We start from the raw sequence: 15,556 nt of genomic DNA, 5'->3' as shown, positions 1-15,556 counted from the left end.
TTGTTGATGTTGGGGCAGTAGTTGGTGTTGGGGCCTCAGTTGTCGTTTGGGGTGCCGTTGTAGTTATTTGGGTCGCAGTTGTTGTTGGGGTGACAGTTGTTGATGTTTTTGTGGCAGTTGTTGGTGTTGCAGTTGTCGTTTGGGGTGCAGTTGTTGATGTTGGGGCAGTAGTTGTTGTTGGGGCCTCAGTTGTCGTTTGGGGTGCCGTTGTAGTTATTTGGGTCGCAGTTGTTGTTTGGGTGACAGTTGTTGATGTTTGGGCAGCAGTTGTTGGGGCTGCAGTTGTTGTTGGGATTGCGGTCGTTGTCATTTGGGTCGCAGTTGTTGTTGGGACGACAGTTGTTGATGTTTGACCAGCAGTTGTTGCGGCTGCAGTTGTTGTTGGGGTTGCGGTTGTTGTCTTTTGGTTCACAGTTGTTGTTGGGATGACAGTTGTTGATGTTTGACCAGCAGTTGTTGGGGCTGCAGTTGTCGTTTGGGTTGCAGTTGTTGATGTTGGAGCAGTAGTTGTTGTTGGGGCCTCAGTTGTCGTTTGGGGTGCCGTTGTAGTTGTTTGAGGTGCTGTTGTTGATGCTGTTGCAGTAGTTGTTGTTGGGGCCCCAGTTGTTGTTTGGTGTGCAGTTGTAGTCCTTTGGGTCGCTGTTGTTGTTGGGAAGACAGTTGTTGATATTTGACCAGCAGTTGTTGGGGCTGCAGTTGTCGTTTGGGGTGCAGTTGTTGATGTTGGCGCAGTTGTTGTTGTTGGGGCCTCAGTTGTCGTTTGGGGTGCCGTTGTAGTTATTTGGGTCGCAGTTGTTGTTGGGGTGACAGTTGTTGATGTATGGGCGGCAGTTGTTGGGGCTGCAGTTGTTGGGGTTGCGGTCGTTGTCATTTGGGTCGCAGTTGTTGTTGGGACGACAGTTGTTGATGTTTGACCAGCAGTTGTTGGGGCTGCAGTTGTCGTTTGGGGTGCAGTTGTTGATGTTGGGGCAGTAGTTGTTGTTGAGGCCTCAGTTGTCGTTTGGGGTGCCGTTGTAGTTATTTGGGTCGCAGTTGTTGTTGGGGTGACAGTTGTTGATGTTTGGGTGGCAGTTGTTGGGGCTGCAGTTGTTGGGGTTGCGGTCGTTGTCATTTTGGTCGCAGTTGTTGTTGGGACGACAGTTGTTGATGTTTGACCAGCAGTTGTTGGGGCTGCAGTTGTCGTTTGGGGTGCAGTTGTTGATGTTGGGGCAGTAGTTGTTGTTGAGGCCTCAGTTGTCGTTTGGGGTGCCGTTGTAGTTATTTGGGTCGCAGTTGTTGTTGGGGTGACAGTTGTTGATGTTTGGGCGGCAGTTGTTGGGGCTGCAGTTGTCGTTTGGGGTGCAGTTGTTGATGTTGGGGCAGTAGTTGTTGTTGGGGCCTCAGTTGTCGTTTGGGGTGCCGTTGTAGTTGTTTGAGGTGCAGTTGTTGATGCTGTTGCAGTAGTTGTTGTTGGGGCCCCAGTTGTTGTTTGGTGTGCAGTTGTAGTCCTTTGGGTCGCTGTTGTTGTTGGGAAGACAGTTGTTGATGTTTGACCAGCAGTTGTTGGGGCTGCAGTTGTCGTTTGGGGTGCAGTTGTTGATGTTGGGGCAGTAGTTGTTGTTGAGGCCTCAGTTGTCGTTTGGGGTGCCGTTGTAGTTATTTGGGTCGCAGTTGTTGTTGGGGTGACAGTTGTTGATGTTTGGGCGGCAGTTGTTGGGGCTGCAGTTGTTGGGGTTGCGGTCGTTGTCATTTTGGTCGCAGTTGTTGTTGGGACGACAGTTGTTGATGTTTGACCAGCAGTTGTTGGGGCTGCAGTTGTCGTTTGGGGTGCAATTGTTGATGTTGGGGCAGTAGTTGTTGTTGAGGCCTCAGTTGTCGTTTGGGGTGACGTTGTAGTTATTTGGGTCGCAGTTGTTGTTGGGGTGACAGTTGTTGATGTTTGGGTGGCAGTTGTTGGGGCTGCAGTTGTTGGGGTTGCGGTCGTTGTCATTTTGGTCGCAGTTGTTGTTGGGACGACAGTTGTTGATGTTTGACCAGCAGTTGTTGGGGCTGCAGTTGTCGTTTGGGGTGCAGTTGTTGATGTTGGGGCAGTAGTTGTTGTTGAGGCCTCAGTTGTCGTTTGGGGTGCCGTTGTAGTTATTTGGGTCGCAGTTGTTGTTGGGGTGACAGTTGTTGATGTTTGGGCGGCAGTTGTTGGGGCTGCAGTTGTCGTTTGGGGTGCAGTTGTTGATGTTGGGGCAGTAGTTGTTGTTGGGGCCTCAGTTGTCGTTTGGGGTGCCGTTGTAGTTGTTTGAGGTGCAGTTGTTGATGCTGTTGCAGTAGTTGTTGTTGGGGCCCCAGTTGTTGTTTGGTGTGCAGTTGTAGTTATTTGGGTCGCTGTTGTTGTTGGGAAGACAGTTGTTGATGTTTGACCAGCAGTTGTTGGGGCTGCAGTTGTCGTTTGGGGTGCAGTTGTTGATGTTGGGGCAGTAGTTGTTGTTGGGGCCTCAGTTGTCGTTTGGGGTGCCGTTGTAGTTATTTGGATCGCAGTTGTTGTTGGGGTGACAGTTGTTGATGTTTGGGCGGCAGTTGTTGGGGCTGCTGTTGTTGGGGTTGCGGTCGTTGTCATTTGGGTCGCAGTTGTTGTTGGGACGACAGTTGTTGATGTTTGACCAGCAGTTGTTGGGGCTGCAGTTGTCGTTTGGGGTGCAGTTGTTGATGTTGGGGCAGTAGTTGTTGTTGAGGCCTCAGTTGTCGTTTGGGGTGCCGTTGTAGTTATTTGGGTCGCAGTTGTTGTTGGGGTGACAGTTGTTGATGTTTGGGCGGCAGTTGTTGGGGCTGCAGTTGTCGTTTGGGGTGCAGTTGTTGATGTTGGGGCAGTAGTTGTTGTTGGGGCCCCAGTTGTTGTTTGGTGTGCAGTTGTAGTCCTTTGGGTCGCTGTTGTTGTTGGGAAGACAGTTGTTGATGTTTGACCAGCAGTTGTTGGGGCTGCAGTTGTCGTTTGGGTTGCAGTTGTTGATGTTTGAGGTGCAGTTGTTGATGCTGTTGCAGTAGTTGTTGTTGGGGCCCCAGTTGTTGTTTGGTGTGCAGTTGTAGTCCTTTGGGTCGCTGTTGTTGTTGGGAAGACAGTTGTTGATGTTTGACCAGCAGTTGTTGGGGCTGCAGTTGTCGTTTGGGGTGCAGTTGTTGATGTTGGAGCAGTAGTTGTTGTTGGGGCCTCAGTTGTCGTTTGGTGTGCCGTTGTAGTTGTTTGAGGTGCTGTTGTTGATGCTGTTGCAGTAGTTGTTGTTGGGGCCCCAGTTGTTGTTTGGTGTGCAGTTGTAGTCCTTTGGGTCGCTGTTGTTGTTGGGAAGACAGTTGTTGATGTTTGACCAGCAGTTGTTGGGGCTGCAGTTGTCGTTTGGGGTGCAGTTGTTGATGTTGGGGCAGTAGTTGTTGTCGGGGCCTCAGTTGTCGTTTGGGGTGCCGTTGTAGTTATTTGGATCGCATTTGTTGTTGTGGTGACAGTTGTTGATGTTTGGGCGGCAGTTGTTGGGGCTGCTGTTGTTGGGGTTGCGGTCGTTGTCATTTGGGTCGCAGTTGTTGTTGGGACGACAGTTGTTGATGTTTGACCAGCAGTTGTTGGGGCTGCAGTTGTCGTTTGGGGTGCAGTTGTTGATGTTGGGGCAGTAGTTGTTGTTGAGGCCTCAGTTGTCGTTTGGGGTGCCGTTGTAGTTATTTGGGTCGCAGTTGTTGTTGGGGTGACAGTTGTTGATGTTTGGGCGGCAGTTGTTGGGGCTGCAGTTGTCGTTTGGGGTGCAGTTGTTGATGTTGGGGCAGTAGTTGTTGTTGGGGCCCCAGTTGTTGTTTGGTGTGCAGTTGTAGTCCTTTGGGTCGCTGTTGTTGTTGGGAAGACAGTTGTTGATGTTTGACCAGCAGTTGTTGGGGCTGCAGTTGTCGTTTGGGTTGCAGTTGTTGATGTTTGAGGTGCAGTTGTTGATGCTGTTGCAGTAGTTGTTGTTGGGGCCCCAGTTGTTGTTTGGTGTGCAGTTGTAGTCCTTTGGGTCGCTGTTGTTGTTGGGAAGACAGTTGTTGATGTTTGACCAGCAGTTGTTGGGGCTGCAGTTGTCGTTTGGGGTGCAGTTGTTGATGTTGGAGCAGTAGTTGTTGTTGGGGCCTCAGTTGTCGTTTGGTGTGCCGTTGTAGTTGTTTGAGGTGCTGTTGTTGATGCTGTTGCAGTAGTTGTTGTTGGGGCCCCAGTTGTTGTTTGGTGTGCAGTTGTAGTCCTTTGGGTCGCTGTTGTTGTTGGGAAGACAGTTGTTGATGTTTGACCAGCAGTTGTTGGGGCTGCAGTTGTCGTTTGGGGTGCAGTTGTTGATGTTGGGGCAGTAGTTGTTGTTGGGGCCTCAGTTGTCGTTTGGGGTGCCGTTGTAGTTATTTGGGTCGCAGTTGTTGTTGGGGTGACAGTTGTTGATGTATGGGCGGCAGTTGTTGGGGCTGCAGTTGTTGGGGTTGCGGTCGTTGTCATTTGGGTCGCAGTTGTTGTTGGGACGACAGTTGTTGATGTTTGACCAGCAGTTGTTGGGGCTGCAGTTGTCGTTTGGGGTGCAGTTGTTGATGTTGGGGCAGTAGTTGTTGTTGAGGCCTCAGTTGTCGTTTGGGGTGCCGTTGTAGTTATTTGGGTCGCAGTTGTTGTTGGGGTGACAGTTGTTGATGTTTGGGTGGCAGTTGTTGGGGCTGCAGTTGTTGGGGTTGCGGTCGTTGTCATTTGGGTCGCAGTTGTTGTTGGGACGACAGTTGTTGATGTTTGACCAGCAGTTGTTGGGGCTGCAGTTGTCGTTTGGGGTGCAGTTGTTGATGTTGGGGCAGTAGTTGTTGTTGGGGCCTCAGTTGTCGTTTGGGGTGCCGTTGTAGTTATTTGGGTCGCAGTTGTTGTTTGGGTGACAGTTGTTGATGTTTGGGCAGCAGTTGTTGGGGCTGCAGTTGTTGTTGGGATTGCGGTCGTTGTCATTTGGGTCGCAGTTGTTGTTGGGACGACAGTTGTTGATGTTTGACCAGCAGTTGTTGCGGCTGCAGTTGTTGTTGGGGTTGCGGTTGTTGTCTTTTGGTTCACAGTTGTTGTTGGGATGACAGTTGTTGATGTTTGACCAGCAGTTGTTGGGGCTGCAGTTGTCGTTTGGGCTGCAGTTGTTGATGTTGGAGCAGTAGTTGTTGTTGGGGCCTCAGTTGTCGTTTTGGGTGCCGTCGTAGTTGTTTGAGGTGCTGTTGTTGATGCTGTTGCAGTAGTTGTTGTTGGGGCCCCAGTTGTTGTTTGGTGTGCAGTTGTAGTCCTTTGGGTCGCTGTTGTTGTTGGGAAGACAGTTGTTGATGTTTGACCAGCAGTTGTTGGGGCTGCAGTTGTCGTTTGGGGTGCAGTTGTTGATGTTGGGGCAGTAGTTGTTGTTGGGGCCTCAGTTGTCGTTTGGGGTGCCGTTGTAGTTATTTGGGTCGCACTTGTTGTTGGGGTGACAGTTGTTGATGTTTGGGCGGCAGTTGTTGGGGCTGCAGTTGTTGGGGTTGCGGTCGTTGTCATTTGGGTCGCAGTTGTTGTTGGGACGACAGTTGTTGCTGTTTGACCAGCAGTTGTTGGGGCTGCAGTTGTCTTTTGGGGTGCAGTTGTTGATGTTGGGGCAGTAGTTGTTGTTGAGGCCTCAGTTGTCGTTTGGGGTGCCGTTGTAGTTATTTGGGTCGCAGTTGTTGTTGGGGTGACAGTTGTTGATGTTTGGGCGGCAGTTGTTGGGGCTGCAGTTGTTGGGGTTGCGGTCGTTGTCATTTTGGTCGCAGTTGTTGTTGGGACGACAGTTGTTGATGTTTGACCAGCAGTTGTTGGGGCTGCAGTTGTCGTTTGGGGTGCAGTTGTTGATGTTGGGGCAGTAGTTGGTGTTGGGGCCTCAGTTGTCGTTTGGGGTGCCGTTGTAGTTATTTGGGTCGCAGTTGTTGTTGGGGTGACAGTTGTTGATGTTTTTGTGGCAGTTGTTGGGGTTGCAGTTGTCGTTTGGGGTGCAGTTGTTGATGTTGGGGCAGTAGTTGTTGTTGGGGCCTCAGTTGTCGTTTGGGGTGCCGTTGTAGTTATTTGGGTCGCAGTTGTTGTTTGGGTGACAGTTGTTGATGTTTGGGCAGCAGTTGTTGGGGCTGCAGTTGTTGTTGGGATTGCGGTCGTTGTCATTTGGGTCGCAGTTGTTGTTGGGACGACAGTTGTTGATGTTTGACCAGCAGTTGTTGGGGCTGCAGTTGTCGTTTGGGGTGCCGTTGTAGTTGTTTGAGGTGCAGTTGTTGATGCTGTTTCAGTAGTTGTTGTTGGGGCCCCAGTTGTTGTTTGGTGTGCAGTTGTAGTCCTTTGGGTTGCTGTTGTTGTTGGGAAGACAGTTGTTGATGTTTCACCAGCAGTTGTTTGGGCTGCAGTTGTCGTTTGGGGTGCAGTTGTTGATGTTTGGGCAGTAGTTGTTGTTGGGGCCTCAGTTGTTGTTTGGGGTGCAGTTGTAGTCCTTTCGGTTGCTGTTGTTGTTGGGACGACAGTTGTTGTTGTTTGACCAGCAGGTGTTTGGGCTGCAGTTGTTGTTGGGGTTGCGGTTGTTGTCTTTTGGTTCACAGTTGTTGTTGGGATGACAGTTGTTGATGTTTGGGCGGCAGTTGTTGGGGCTGCTGTTGTTGGGGTTGCGGTCGTTGTCATTTGGGTCGCAGTTGTTGTTGGGACGACAGTTGTTGATGTTTGACCAGCAGTTGTTGGGGCTGCAGTTGTCGTTTGGGGTGCAGTTGTTGATGTTGGGGCAGTAGTTGTTGTTGAGGCCTCAGTTGTCGTTTGGGGTGCCGTTGTAGTTATTTGGGTCGCAGTTGTTGTTGGGGTGACAGTTGTTGATGTTTGGGCGGCAGTTGTTGGGGCTGCAGTTGTCGTTTGGGGTGCAGTTGTTGATGTTGGGGCAGTAGTTGTTGTTGGGGCCCCAGTTGTTGTTTGGTGTGCAGTTGTAGTCCTTTGGGTCGCTGTTGTTGTTGGGAAGACAGTTGTTGATGTTTGACCAGCAGTTGTTGGGGCTGCAGTTGTCGTTTGGGTTGCAGTTGTTGATGTTTGAGGTGCAGTTGTTGATGCTGTTGCAGTAGTTGTTGTTGGGGCCCCAGTTGTTGTTTGGTGTGCAGTTGTAGTCCTTTGGGTCGCTGTTGTTGTTGGGAAGACAGTTGTTGATGTTTGACCAGCAGTTGTTGGGGCTGCAGTTGTCGTTTGGGGTGCAGTTGTTGATGTTGGAGCAGTAGTTGTTGTTGGGGCCTCAGTTGTCGTTTGGTGTGCCGTTGTAGTTGTTTGAGGTGCTGTTGTTGATGCTGTTGCAGTAGTTGATGTATGGGCGGCAGTTGTTGGGGCTGCAGTTGTTGGGGTTGCGGTCGTTGTCATTTGGGTCGCAGTTGTTGTTGGGACGACAGTTGTTGATGTTTGACCAGCAGTTGTTGGGGCTGCAGTTGTCGTTTGGGGTGCAGTTGTTGATGTTGGGGCAGTAGTTGTTGTTGAGGCCTCAGTTGTCGTTTGGGGTGCCGTTGTAGTTATTTGGGTCGCAGTTGTTGTTGGGGTGACAGTTGTTGTTGGGGTGACAGTTGTTGATGTTTGGGTGGCAGTTGTTGGGGCTGCAGATGTCGTTTGGGGTGCAGTTGTTGATGTTGGGGCAGTAGTGGTTGTTGGGGCCTCAGTTGTCGTTTGGGGTGCCGTTGTAGTTATTTGGGTCGCAGTTGTTGTTGGGGTGACAGTTGTTGATGTTTGTCCAGCAGTTGTTGCGGCTGCAGTTGTTGTTGGGGTTGCGGTTGTTTTCTTTTGGTTCACAGTTGTTGTTGGGATGACAGTTGTTGATGTTTGACCACCAGTTGTTGGGGCTGCAGTTGTCGTTTGGGGTGCAGTTGTTGATGTTGGGGCAGTAGTTGTTGTTGGGGCCTCAGTTGTCGTTTGGGGTGCCGTTGTAGTTATTTGGGTCGCAGTTGTTGTTGGGGTGACAGTTGTTGATGTTTGGGCGGCAGTTGTTGGGGCTGTAGTTGTTGGGGTTGCGGTAGTTGTCATTTGGGTCGCAGTTGTTGTTGGGACGACAGTTGTTGATGTTTGACCAGCAGTTGTTGGGGTTGCAGTTGTCGTTTGGGGTGCAGTTGTTGATGTTGGGGCAGTAGTTGTTGTTGAGGTCTCAGTTGTCGTTTGGGGTGCCGTTGTAGTTATTTGGGTCACAGTTGTTGTTGGGGTGACAGTTGTTGATGTTTGGGCGGCAGTTGTTGGGGCTGCAGTTGTTGGGGTTGCGGTCGTTGTCATTTTGGTCGCAGTTGTTGTTGGGACGACATTTGTTGATGTTTGACCAGCAGTTGTTGGGGCTGCAGTTGTCGTTTGGGGTGCAGTTGTTGATGTTGGGTCAGTAGTTGTTGTTGGGGCCTCAGTTGTCGTTTGGGGTGCCGTTGTTGTTATTTGAGTCGCAGTTGTTGTTGGGGTGACAGTTGTTGATGTTTGGGCGACAGTTGTTGGGGCTGCAGTTGTCGTTTGGTGTGCAGTTGTTGATGTTGGGGCAGTAGTTGTTGTTGGGGCCTCAGTTGTCGTTTGGGGTGCCGTTGTAGTTATTTGGGTCGCAGTTGTTGTTGGGGTGACAGTTGTTGATGTTTGGGCGGCAGTTGTTGGGGCTGTAGTTGTTGGGGTTGCGGTCGTTGTCATTTGGGTCGCAGTTGTTGTTGGGACGACAGTTGTTGATGTTTGACCAGCAGTTGTTGGGGTTGCAGTTGTCGTTTGGGGTGCAGTTGTTGATGTTGGGGCAGTAGTTGTTGTTGGGGCCTCAGTTGTCGTTTGGGGTGCCGTTGTTGATGTTGGGGCAGTAGTTGTTGTTGGGGCCTCAGTTGTCGTTTGGGGTGCCGTTGTAGTTATTTGGGTCGCAGTTGTTGTTGGGGTGACAGTTGTTGATGTTTGGGCGGCAGTTGTTGGGGCTGTAGTTGTTGGGGTTGCGGTCGTTGTCATTTGGGTCGCAGTTGTTGTTGGGACGACAGTTGTTGATGTTTGACCAGCAGTTGTTGGGGTTGCAGTTGTCGTTTGGGGTGCAGTTGTTGATGTTGGGGCAGTAGTTGTTGTTGAGGTCTCAGTTGTCGTTTGGGGTGCCGTTGTAGTTATTTGGGTCACAGTTGTTGTTGGGGTGACAGTTGTTGATGTTTGGGCGGCAGTTGTTGGGGCTGTAGTTGTTGGGGTTGCGGTCGTTGTCATTTGGGTCGCAGTTGTTGTTGGGATGACAGTTGTTGATGTTTGACCAGCAGTTGTTGGGGCTGCAGTTGTCGTTTGGGGTGCAGTTGTTGATGTTGGGGCAGTAGTTGTTGTTGAGGCCTCAGTTGTCGTTTGGGGTGCCGTTGTAGTTATTTGGGTCGCAGTTGTTGTTGGGGTGACAGTTGTTGTAGGGGTGACAGTTGTTGATGTTTGGGTGGCAGTTGTTGGGGCTGCAGATGTCGTTTGGGGTGCAGTTGTTGATGTTGGGGCAGTAGTGGTTGTTGGGGCCTCAGTTGTCGTTTGGGGTGCCGTTGTAGTTATTTGGGTCGCAGTTGTTGTTGGGGTGACAGTTGTTGATGTTTGTCCAGCAGTTGTTGCGGCTGCAGTTGTTGTTGGGGTTGCGGTTGTTTTCTTTTGGTTCACAGTTGTTGTTGGGATGACAGTTGTTGATGTTTGACCACCAGTTGTTGGGGCTGCAGTTGTCGTTTGGGGTGCAGTTGTTGATGTTGGGGCAGTAGTTGTTGTTGGGGCCTCAGTTGTCGTTTGGGGTGCCGTTGTAGTTATTTGGGTCGCAGTTGTTGTTGGGGTGACAGTTGTTGATGTTTGGGCGGCAGTTGTTGGGGCTGTAGTTGTTGGGGTTGCGGTAGTTGTCATTTGGGTCGCAGTTGTTGTTGGGACGACAGTTGTTGATGTTTGACCAGCAGTTGTTGGGGTTGCAGTTGTCGTTTGGGGTGCAGTTGTTGATGTTGGGGCAGTAGTTGTTGTTGAGGTCTCAGTTGTCGTTTGGGGTGCCGTTGTAGTTATTTGGGTCACAGTTGTTGTTGGGGTGACAGTTGTTGATGTTTGGGCGGCAGTTGTTGGGGCTGTAGTTGTTGGGGTTGCGGTCGTTGTCATTTGGGTCGCAGTTGTTGTTGGGACGACAGTTGTTGATGTTTGACCAGCAGTTGTTGGGGTTGCAGTTGTCGTTTGGGGTGCAGTTGTTGATGTTGGGGCAGTAGTTGTTGTTGAGGTCTCAGTTGTCGTTTGGGGTGCCGTTGTAGTTATTTGGGTCACAGTTGTTGTTGGGGTGACAGTTGTTGATGTTTGGGCGGCAGTTGTTGGGGCTGCAGTTGTTGGGGTTGCGGTCGTTGTCATTTGGGTCGCAGTTGTTGTTGGGACGACATTTGTTGATGTTTGACCAGCAGTTGTTGGGGCTGCAGTTGTCGTTTGGGGTGCAGTTGTTGATGTTGGGTCAGTAGTTGTTGTTGGGGCCTCAGTTGTCGTTTGGGGTGCCGTTGTTGTTATTTGAGTCGCAGTTGTTGTTGGGGTGACAGTTGTTGATGTTTGGGCGACAGTTGTTGGGGCTGCAGTTGTCGTTTGGTGTGCAGTTGTTGATGTTGGGGCAGTAGTTGTTGTTGGGGTCTCAGTTGTCGTTTGGGGTGCCGTTGTAGTTATTTGGGTCGCAGTTGTTGTTGGGGTGACAGTTGTTGATGTTTGGGCGGCAGTTGTTGGGGCTGTAGTTGTTGGGGTTGCGGTCGTTGTCATTTGGGTCGCAGTTGTTGTTGGGACGACAGTTGTTGATGTTTGACCAGCAGTTGTTGGGGTTGCAGTTGTCGTTTGGGGTGCAGTTGTTGATGTTGGGGCAGTAGTTGTTGTTGGGGCCTCAGTTGTCGTTTGGGGTGCCGTTGTTGATGTTGGGGCAGTAGTTGTTGTTGGGGCCTCAGTTGTCGTTTGGGGTGCCGTTGTAGTTATTTGGGTCGCAGTTGTTGTTGGGGTGACAGTTGTTGTTGGGGTGACAGTTGTTGATGTTTGGGCGACAGTTGTTGGGGCTGCAGATGTCGTTTGGTGTGCAGTTGTTGATGTTGGGGCAGTAGTGGTTGTTGGGGCCTCAGTTGTCGTTTGGGGTGCCGTTGTAGTTATTTGGGTCGCAGTTGTTGTTGGGGTGACAGTTGTTGTTGGGGTGACAGTTGTTGATGTTTGGGTGGCAGTTGTTGGGGCTGCAGATGTCGTTTGGGGTGCAGTTGTTGATGTTGGGGCAGTAGTGGTTGTTGGGGCCTCAGTTGTCGTTTGGGGTGCCGTTGTAGTTATTTGGGTCGCAGTTGTTGTTGGGGTGACAGTTGTTGATGTTTGTCCAGCAGTTGTTGCGGCTGCAGTTGTTGTTGGGGTTGCGGTTGTTTTCTTTTGGTTCACAGTTGTTGTTGGGATGACAGTTGTTGATGTTTGACCACCAGTTGTTGGGGCTGCAGTTGTCGTTTGGGGTGCAGTTGTTGATGTTGGGGCAGTAGTTGTTGTTGGGGCCTCAGTTGTCGTTTGGGGTGCCGTTGTAGTTATTTGGGTCGCAGTTGTTGTTGGGGTGACAGTTGTTGATGTTTGGGCGGCAGTTGTTGGGGCTGTAGTTGTTGGGGTTGCGGTCGTTGTCATTTGGGTCGCAGTTGTTGTTGGGACGACAGTTGTTGATGTTTGACCAGCAGTTGTTGGGGTTGCAGTTGTCGTTTGGGGTGCAGTTGTTGATGTTGGGGCAGTAGTTGTTGTTGAGGTCTCAGTTGTCGTTTGGGGTGCCGTTGTAGTTATTTGGGTCACAGTTGTTGTTGGGGTGACAGTTGTTGATGTTTGGGCGGCAGTTGTTGGGGCTGCAGTTGTTGGGGTTGCGGTCGTTGTCATTTTGGTCGCAGTTGTTGTTGGGACGACATTTGTTGATGTTTGACCAGCAGTTGTTGGGGCTGCAGTTGTCGTTTGGGGTGCAGTTGTTGATGTTGGGTCAGTAGTTGTTGTTGGGGCCTCAGTTGTCGTTTGGGGTGCCGTTGTTGTTATTTGAGTCGCAGTTGTTGTTGGGGTGACAGTTGTTGATGTTTGGGCGACAGTTGTTGGGGCTGCAGTTGTCGTTTGGTGTGCAGTTGTTGATGTTGGGGCAGTAGTTGTTGTTGGGGCCTCAGTTGTCGTTTGGGGTGCCGTTGTAGTTATTTGGGTCGCACTTGTTGTTGGGGTGACAGTTGTTGATGTTTGGGCGGCAGTTGTTGGGGCTGCAGTTGTTGGGGTTGCGGTCGTTGTCATTTGGGTCGCAGTTGTTGTTGGGACGACAGTTGTTGATGTTTGACCAGCAGTTGTTGGGGCTGCAGTTGTCTTTTGGGGTGCAGTTGTTGATGTTGGGGCAGTAGTTGTTGTTGAGGCCTCAGTTGTCGTTTGGGGTGCCGTTGTAGTTATTTGGGTCGCAGTTGTTGTTGGGGTGACAGTTGTTGATGTTTGGGCGGCAGTTGTTGGGGCTGCAGTTGTTGGGGTTGCGGTCGTTGTCATTTTGGTCGCAGTTGTTGTTGGGACGACAGTTGTTGATGTTTGACCAGCAGTTGTTGGGGCTGCAGTTGTCGTTTGGGGTGCAGTTGTTGATGTTGGGGCAGTAGTTGGTGTTGGGGCCTCAGTTGTCGTTTGGGGTGCCGTTGTAGTTATTTGGGTCGCAGTTGTTGTTGGGGTGACAGTTGTTGATGTTTTTGTGGCAGTTGTTGGGGTTGCAGTTGTCGTTTGGGGTGCAGTTGTTGATGTTGGGGCAGTAGTTGTTGTTGGGGCCTCAGTTGTCGTTTGGGGTGCCGTTGTAGTTATTTGGGTCGCAGTTGTTGTTTGGGTGACAGTTGTTGATGTTTGGGCAGCAGTTGTTGGGGCTGCAGTTGTTGTTGGGATTGCGGTCGTTGTCATTTGGGTCGCAGTTGTTGTTGGGACGACAGTTGTTGATGTTTGACCAGCAGTTGTTGGGGCTGCAGTTGTCGTTTGGGGTGCCGTTGTAGTTGTTTGAGGTGCAGTTGTTGATGCTGTTTCAGTAGTTGTTGTTGGGGCCCCAGTTGTTGTTTGGTGTGCAGTTGTAGTCCTTTGGGTTGCTGTTGTTGTTGGGAAGACAGTTGTTGATGTTTCACCAGCAGTTGTTTGGGCTGCAGTTGTCGTTTGGGGTGCAGTTGTTGATGTTTGGGCAGTAGTTGTTGTTGGGGCCTCAGTTGTTGTTTGGGGTGCAGTTGTAGTCCTTTCGGTTGCTGTTGTTGTTGGGACGACAGTTGTTGTTGTTTGACCAGCAGTTGTTGGGGCTTCAGTTGTCGTTTGGGTTCGCGTGGTAGTTATTTGGGTCGCAGTTGTTGTTGGGATGACAGTTGTTGATATTTGGGCGGCAGTTGTTGGGGCTGTAGTTGTTGGGGTTGCGGTCGTTGTCATTTGGGTCGCAGTTGGTGTTGGGACAACAGTTGTTGATGTTTCACCAGCAGTTGTTGGGGCTGCAGTTGTCGTTTGGGGTGCAAGTGTTGATGTTGGGGCAGTAGTTGTTGTTGGGGCCTCAGTTGTCGTTTGGGGTGCCGTTGTAGTTATTTGGGTTGCAATTGTTGTTGGGGTGATAGTTGTTGATATTTGGGCGGCAGTTGTTGGGGCTGTAGTTGTTGGGGTTGCGGTCGTTGTCATTTGGGTCGCAGTTGTTGTTGGGACGACAGTTGTTGATGTTTGACCAGCAGTTGTTGGGGCTGCAGTTGTCGTTTGGGGTGCAGTTGTTGATGTTGGGGCAGTAGTTGTTGTTGGGGCCTCAGTTGTCGTTTGGGGTGCCGTTGTAGTTATTTGGGTCGCAGTTGTTGTTGGGACGACAGTTGTTGATGTTTGACCAGCAGTTGTTGGGGCTGCAGTTGTCGTTTGGGGTGCAGTTGTTGATGTTGGGGCAGTAGTTGTTGTTGGGGCCTCAGTTGTCGTTTGGGGTGCCGTTGTAGTTATTTGGGTCGCAGTTGTTGTTGAGGTGACAGTTGTTGATGTTTGGGCGGCAGTTGTTGGGGCTGCAGTTGTTGTTGGGATTGCGGTCGTTGTCATTTGGGTCGCAGTTGTTGTTGGGACGACAGTTGTTGATGTTTGACCAGCAGTTGTTTGGGCTGCAGTTGTTGTTGGGGTTGCGGTTGTTTTCTTTTGGTTCACAGTTGTTGTTGGGATGACAGTTGTTGATGTTTGGGCGACAGTTGTTGGGGCTGCAGTTGTCGTTTGGTGTGCAGTTGTTGATGTTGGGGCAGTAGTTGTTGTTGGGGTCTCAGTTGTCGTTTGGGGTGCCGTTGTTGTTATTTGAGTCGCAGTTGTTGTTGGGGTGACAGTTGTTGATGTTTGGGCGACAGTTGTTGGGGCTGCAGTTGTCGTTTGGTGTGCAGTTGTTGATGTTGGGGCAGTAGTTGTTGTTGGGGTCTCAGTTGTCGTTTGGGGTGCCGTTGTAGTTATTTGGGTCGCAGTTGTTGTTGGGGTGACAGTTGTTGATGTTTGGGCGGCAGTTGTTGGGGCTGTAGTTGTTGGGGTTGCGGTCGTTGTCATTTGGGTCGCAGTTGTTGTTGGGACGACAGTTGTTGATGTTTGACCAGCAGTTGTTGGGGTTGCAGTTGTCGTTTGGGGTGCAGTTGTTGATGTTGGGGCAGTAGTTGTTGTTGGGGCCTCAGTTGTCGTTTGGGGTGCCGTTGTTGATGTTGGGGCAGTAGTTGTTGTTGGGGCCTCAGTTGTCGTTTGGGGTGCCGTTGTAGTTATTTGGGTCGCAGTTGTTGTTGGGGTGACAGTTGTTGATGTTTGGGCGGCAGTTGTTGGGGCTGTAGTTGTTGGGGTTGCGGTCGTTGTCATTTGGGTCGCAGTTGTTGTTGGGACGACAGTTGTTGATGTTTGACCAGCAGTTGTTGGGGTTGCAGTTGTCGTTTGGGGTGCAGTTGTTGATGTTGGGGCAGTAGTTGTTGTTGAGGTCTCAGTTGTCGTTTGGGGTGCCGTTGTAGTTATTTGGGTCACAGTTGTTGTTGGGGTGACAGTTGTTGATGTTTGGGCGGCAGTTGTTGGGGCTGCAGTTGTTGGGGTTGCGGTCGTTGTCATTTTGGTCGCAGTTGTTGTTGGGACGACATTTGTTGATGTTTGACCAGCAGTTGTTGGGGCTGCAGTTGTCGTTTGGGGTGCAGTTGTTGATGTTGGGTCAGTAGTTGTTGTTGGGGCCTCAGTTGTCGTTTGGGGTGCCGTTGTTGTTATTTGAGTCGCAGTTGTTGTTGGGGTGACAGTTGTTGATGTTTGGGCGACAGTTGTTGGGGCTGCAGTTGTCGTTTGGTGTGCAGTTGTTGATGTTGGGGCAGTAGTTGTTGTTGGGGCCTCAGTTGTCGTTTGGGGTGCCGTTGTAGTTATTTGGGTCGCACTTGTTGTTGGGGTGACAGTTGTTGATGTTTGGGCGGCAGTTGTTGGGGCTGCAGTTGTTGGGGTTGCGGTCGTTGTCATTTGGGTCGCAGTTGTTGTTGGGACGACAGTTGTTGATGTTTGACCAGCAGTTGTTGGGGCTGCAGTTGTCGTTTGGGGTGCAGTTGTTGATGTTGGGGCAGTAGTTGTTGTTGAGGCCTCAGTTGTCGTTTGGGGTGCCGTTGTAGTTATTTGGGTCGCAGTTGTTGTTGGGGT

At 50.8% G+C, this 15,556-nt stretch overlaps 1 protein-coding gene across 1 annotated transcript; it reads right to left on the bottom strand.

Moving 5' to 3' along the window:
- Positions 1-13,837: 13,837 nt before the first annotated feature.
- On the bottom strand, positions 13,838-14,560 carry LOC137883549 (salivary glue protein Sgs-3-like; the record flags this gene model as incomplete). The annotated part of the gene is made up of 1 exon (XM_068725079.1): positions 13,838-14,560. A coding segment is annotated over one exon (723 nt), but the record flags the coding sequence as incomplete, so codon positions are not given.
- Between the last annotated feature and the right edge of the window lie 996 nt (positions 14,561-15,556).

The sequence above is a fragment of the Cebidichthys violaceus genome, unplaced genomic scaffold (assembly GCF_023349555.1).
Source record: "Cebidichthys violaceus isolate CVI_PGR_0920_01 unplaced genomic scaffold, fCebVio1.0.p SCAF_33, whole genome shotgun sequence".
NCBI classification, from domain to species: Eukaryota; Metazoa; Chordata; class Actinopteri; order Perciformes; family Stichaeidae; genus Cebidichthys; species Cebidichthys violaceus.
This window is presented reverse-complemented; position numbering and strand designations above follow the sequence as displayed.